Source organism: Hipposideros armiger, unplaced genomic scaffold (genome assembly GCF_001890085.2).
Source record: "Hipposideros armiger isolate ML-2016 unplaced genomic scaffold, ASM189008v1 scaffold_193, whole genome shotgun sequence".
In the NCBI taxonomy this organism is placed as follows: Eukaryota; Metazoa; Chordata; class Mammalia; order Chiroptera; family Hipposideridae; genus Hipposideros; species Hipposideros armiger.
Window position 1 is genome coordinate 1,884,040 of NW_017731543.1, and position 4,726 is coordinate 1,888,765.

At 59.4% G+C, this 4,726-nt stretch overlaps 1 protein-coding gene across 1 annotated transcript; it reads right to left on the bottom strand.

The window, feature by feature from the left end:
• Positions 1–229: 229 nt before the first annotated feature.
• On the bottom strand, positions 230–4,221 carry IRX1 (iroquois homeobox 1). Its single transcript, XM_019653046.1, has 5 exons — positions 4,190–4,221; positions 3,900–3,963; positions 1,327–2,329; positions 893–965; positions 230–663 (listed from the first exon to the last, which is right to left on the bottom strand). The coding sequence occupies exons 1-5, from the start codon at positions 4,219–4,221 to the stop codon at positions 606–608; spliced, it is 1,230 nt and encodes a 409-aa protein (XP_019508591.1). The 3' UTR covers positions 230–605.
• Positions 4,222–4,726: the final 505 nt, after the last annotated feature.

Below are 4,726 nucleotides of genomic sequence, written 5' to 3' on the forward strand. Positions count from 1 at the left end.
GCATGCCCCGGATATATGTATGCAGAAGAGTTAAGAATCGAACTGCCAACAAGAAACTGCCCAGTGACAATATTACAAACTCAACAACCAAAAGACTGAGAAACAACTGCCTCCCAGATGGATTCCCCTCCCCCCTCGGGGGGGGGGCTCTCCTCCCCAAGCCCCAGGCACTGCCAGGATTTCAGCACTCAGGACACCCCCAGCCACACACAGCAGCAGGAGCAGTGGGCATCATTTCTTTTAGTTTATTAGACAAAAATATATGATTTAGACAAGTTCGCTGACGCGCTATTTACAATCTGAAATCACTCTATATACAGAAAAAAAAAAAAAAGAACAAGCACACAGGGGCATTTACCGAACTGATCATCAACCGGAGCACGGTGGCAGCGACCGAAGCCAAGCCGCGGGCGGGGGCTGGCTGCCCGGGCGCCAGCTCGGCCGGAGGAACCCCTTTCTGCAGAAAGCGATGGATGGGAGTCGTTGACGTCGTGGCCATGTTTGTCCTTTACACCAGTCTGAAATATTTGTCTTAATTCCTCCCTCATCCCCTCCCTCCCGAACTCCACCCCCCTCCCCCCGCAAAAGTAAAAGAAGACCCTGAATCAGGCGGACGGGAGGGCTGCGAGGATCCGCGGCGTTCCGTCCTGCGGGGCCAGCGAGCTGCGGGGGAAACACAGCGAGACAGGAAGGCAGAGGCACGGTCAGGAGGGACGCTGGCGCCCGGCGTCGCCCGCCCCTCGCCGTTCCCGGCTCCGGAGAAACCCGGGGAGACCCGGCGGGCCCGGCGCGCGGGGCGGGTGGGCACTGCCCTTCAACAGCCACTGTGCGACCCCAGCACCGCCGACCCTGCTCCCTCCCCCGCCCAGGGGTCCAAGCAAAGCGCACTCACTTGTCGCGAACCGGCTGGAAGGGCGACTTTAACTGCTGTGGCGGTGAGTCTGGCCTGGTGACGAGGTCTCTCTCTGCGAGGATGGGGGGGGCAGCGTTAGCGCGACGGGACAGGTGTGCAGGGTGGGTGCAGGTGCGCGGGCCTCCGCCCACCCCACCCCGGTCCGTCCCTCCCGCCGCCGGGGCAGGGCCTCCGCCAGAAACGGGCTTCCTCTGCCCGGCAGGCCCGAGCGTGGAGCGCGGCTCTCTCCGGAGGGCCGGGGGCCCTGGCCTCGCTCCCCGAGTTTAGACAGGGTCGCGGTTCGGCGGGGCTAGGCAGCCCCTGCGTCTCTCCATCCGCGGCCCCTCCCCACCCCCACCCCGCCCCGCTTCAAGCTGCGCCGGGGCTCCGGGTTCCTGGCCCGGACGGGGGAAGGACAACCCTGGGCGTCATACCTGGGAGCGCGGGGCTGTTGCGGGCTGAAGCCTTGTCGCCGTGGAGCACCCCCGCGGCAACGGCGACCGGCGGCGGCGGCGGCGCGGGCAGGTGCGGCCCGTGGGGCGTGGCGTGGGGCGCGCCGACGCCCAGGAAGGAGCGCATGTTGAGCAGAGAGCCCTGCGCCAGGAAGGCGCCGTTGGTCCAGTTGGAGAACTTGCCGATGTGGCAGGTGTACAGTCCGTGGCTGGGCAGGAAGGCGGGGTGCTGCAGCGGCGCGCCCGGATGGCCCGCGGGCGGCGGCGGCGAGGCCTTGGGGGCGCCGTCGGGGCTCGTGGCCGTCTCGGCCAGCGACCAGATCTTGGGCTTGCTGTGCGGCGCGCTCTGCAGGCCGCCGGCCGCGCCGGGACTCAGCAGGCGCGTGCCGCCGGGCTCCGGGGCCTCCTTGGCCAGGCCCAGCGGCGAGTCTTGCGGCTTGAACGCGTCGGCGGCCAGCGGCGAGCCCTGGTCCCGGGCGAGCGGGGCGGGCGCTGCGGGCGCGCGCGGCGCCTCGGCCTTGTCCTCGTCGTCCTCGTTGCTCTGGTCGCCGTCGTGCTCGTCGATCTTGTCGATGTCGATGCTCTCCAGGTCGATCTCCTCGTCGTCCTCGGCCTTCTCGGGGTCGCCCTCCGTGTCACTGCCGAAGAGGGCGCCATCCTCCTGGTCCTTGCTGCGCGCGCCCCACGTCACCTTGTTCTCCTTCTTGAGGCGCCGGCGCGCGTTGGCGAACCAGGTGGAGACCTGCGTGAGGGTCATCTTGGTGATGATGGCCAGCATGATCTTCTCGCCCTTGGTGGGGTAGGGGTTCTTGCGGTGCTCGTTGAGCCAGGCCTTGAGCGTGCTCGTGCTCTCGCGCGTGGCGTTCTTGGGCCGCCCGGGGTCCCCGTACTGGAACTGGCCGTAAGGGTAGTAGGCCGGCGCCGTGTGGGCGGCAAATGTGGCGGGGTGCACCCCCGGGTTGTCCTTGAGTTCATACTGTGAGCCCTGCAGCCACGCGGCCCAGCAACAGAGGAGAGAGAGTGGGGGTATAGAGAGAGAGAGAGAGAGAGAGAGAGAGAGAGAGAAACAGAGATGAGTCCCCAGAGCTAAGAAAGTCGGCTGCTCCCGTCCGCCGAGAGCAGAAGGCCCCAATGCACCACCGAGGGCGGGGAGTGGGGGGTGTGGGGGTGACACCACGAGCCGCCTCCAGGAGCTGCGCTTCCACGGATCCTGGAGAGTTTTTCTGTCACTCAAGAAAAGTTCCAGAAATCTTGCCTCTCTCTGGAAGGCCACAGCGGGAGCCGCGGCCCCTCGAATTTCCCTAGGCCGCCCTCCGTCCCCCACCCCACCCCCACAACGACTCCAGAAGCCGGATTTCCAAGTTTACCAAGCACTAGCTGGAGGGGAAAACCTTTTAACTAGGCCGATAAAACAGCTTCTCCAAACCTAAAGAACCGAGAGCCCACACCCCCACCCTCAGACCCTGAGGGGGTCAAACAAAATAAACCGCCCGGGTTTTCTCCGGGCCCAAATCCGCCACCAATTTAAAATGAAAGCACAACTCTTTTTTAGCTTTCAGATTAATCTGCATATAATGGCTCGCCCACACTTAAAGGTCTATAGTGGTGACAGGTCATTTAAAATTTTAATCCTGGCCATCACGGACAACAATAACAAAAACACCATTTGTTTTTCTTAAACACAGAAGGAGGGCTTATCCGGTAAAATATTAACGCGAGGGCCGCAGCACCGGCGCGAGGAGCGGAACCGGTTTCCTGGGCCTCTGCGACTTGATCTCTCAAGTTTGACTTTGATGTGCGGCGAACAGCACAAACTGTGCGCAAGCATTTAAAGGCCCTGATTTATTTGCAATCAATATTCTTTTTATCATCGGTAGTAAAACACAGCGAGTCAAATTATCCCATCAGGTTTTTTGGTAAATAACATTTTATCTTTCTAACAACCTCATTAGACCTCATTATTACCATAAATTGCCGAGACATTCACTCACAATTTTACCTTTTGACTTCCAAACCCCCAGTCTTACAGGCTTGGAAACCCAGACTTAGCATCTGAGTTGGAGTTAGGCTTCCTTCGCAAGAACCGGCAGGAGACCACGAGGAAACACACCTTGAAAGGGGACTGCTCTATAGTCCCCCTCAGTGAAAAAACAAGCCTCTCCCTTCCCCACCGTACTACAGTGAGAGCAGGTCCTCGCCATCGACAGCCCTCCTCCCCCGCAAAGGCACATGGGGGCCCCAAAAGGCACACATCTGTATTCAACATTTCTGTAAAAAAAATCCGAATCCTCCACATACAATCGTCCAGTTGCCATGTTAGCAGAAGAGGGTTTCGGACTCTGAGAAAGTTGTAAACAGCGTATTTCTTTGAGTGAGTCCTTTGGCGGTCGATGCCATAGAGAAAAGGTTTCCTTGGCCAGATTTCGTTTTTGCCTAATCTTTGCAAAGTGTGCTTCTCACTTTTCTAATTATTTTGGTCATGATTGTAAAGAAGATATCGCGGCCTCGTTTCTGGGGGAATTCTTTTTGAAATGGGTACCTTCTTAATCTCTCACCGCTTGCTCGGCATCGCGGCCACCGGAACAAAGTGGGAGCTGATCTTTTTCGATACCAAGAGATCTGAAAGGCAGCTGGGGCCGCTTTCAGAAAAATAGGCTTTCTTTCTAAAACTACAAGGAAAAGTTCCAGGAAAACACACGGGCTGCTTTGCCCGCGTGCTGTTGGCTGGTATTTATTTCCTGTTTTTTTGGGGGGGAGTGGGGAAGCCTGGCGGTGGTGGTGGTGGTGGGGGGTGCCTGCAAATTACGTTATCCCGCCGGCAGTAGCGCCAGAGGGGGCTGCCTACCGGGCCCCCGCGCCCGGCGCGCGGGTCACCATCAGCCTGAAGTTGCAGCCCGACCTTGCATCAGACCAATATAAACGGATATTGGGGACCGACAGACTGGCCTGTGTCCCGCAGAGACCCCTCCCCCACATCTGACACCCACTGGGACGGGAGACTAAGATGACACCACTTATTTTAAGCCTGGGGACACTGTTTTCTTCAACCCTCCATTATGTAACACGGGAAGAAAAGTGCTTTTCTTTCAGTGCAAATGAAAAGAAAACTTTGGCAACTTACGAAAGTCAAAGCAAACACCGTTCGACACGCCAAAAAAATATTTCAACCCCATTTTTCCCCCCTAAATCTCACATTTGCACACACGCCGTTCAGAGACCCCCTCGGCCCATCCGATCGCCATTGTTAGGTCGGTTTCTGACCGCCTCTCCCCGGCTATGAACTCGATGCGACTGTGCGAACTCCGCCCTGGGGCAGCAGCCGTCTCCCCCGCGCACCCGCAGCGGCGGGGGTCCCGCGAGCCGGCCGCGGGCGGGAGGGGGG

Excerpts from the sequence above, each read along its gene's own strand:
- IRX1 (XM_019653046.1), bottom strand. The coding sequence starts at position 4,221 with ATGGTGACCCGCGCGCCGGGCGCGGGGGCCCG. Across the intron at positions 3,964-4,189 it reads GCGCCGGGCGCGGGGGCCCG|ATCTCTTGGTATCGAAAAAG; the intron begins GTAGGCAGCCCC and ends GCTGCCTTTCAG. Across the intron at positions 966-1,326 it reads CAACAGCCCCGCGCTCCCAG|AGAGAGACCTCGTCACCAGG; the intron begins GTATGACGCCCA and ends CCATCCTCGCAG.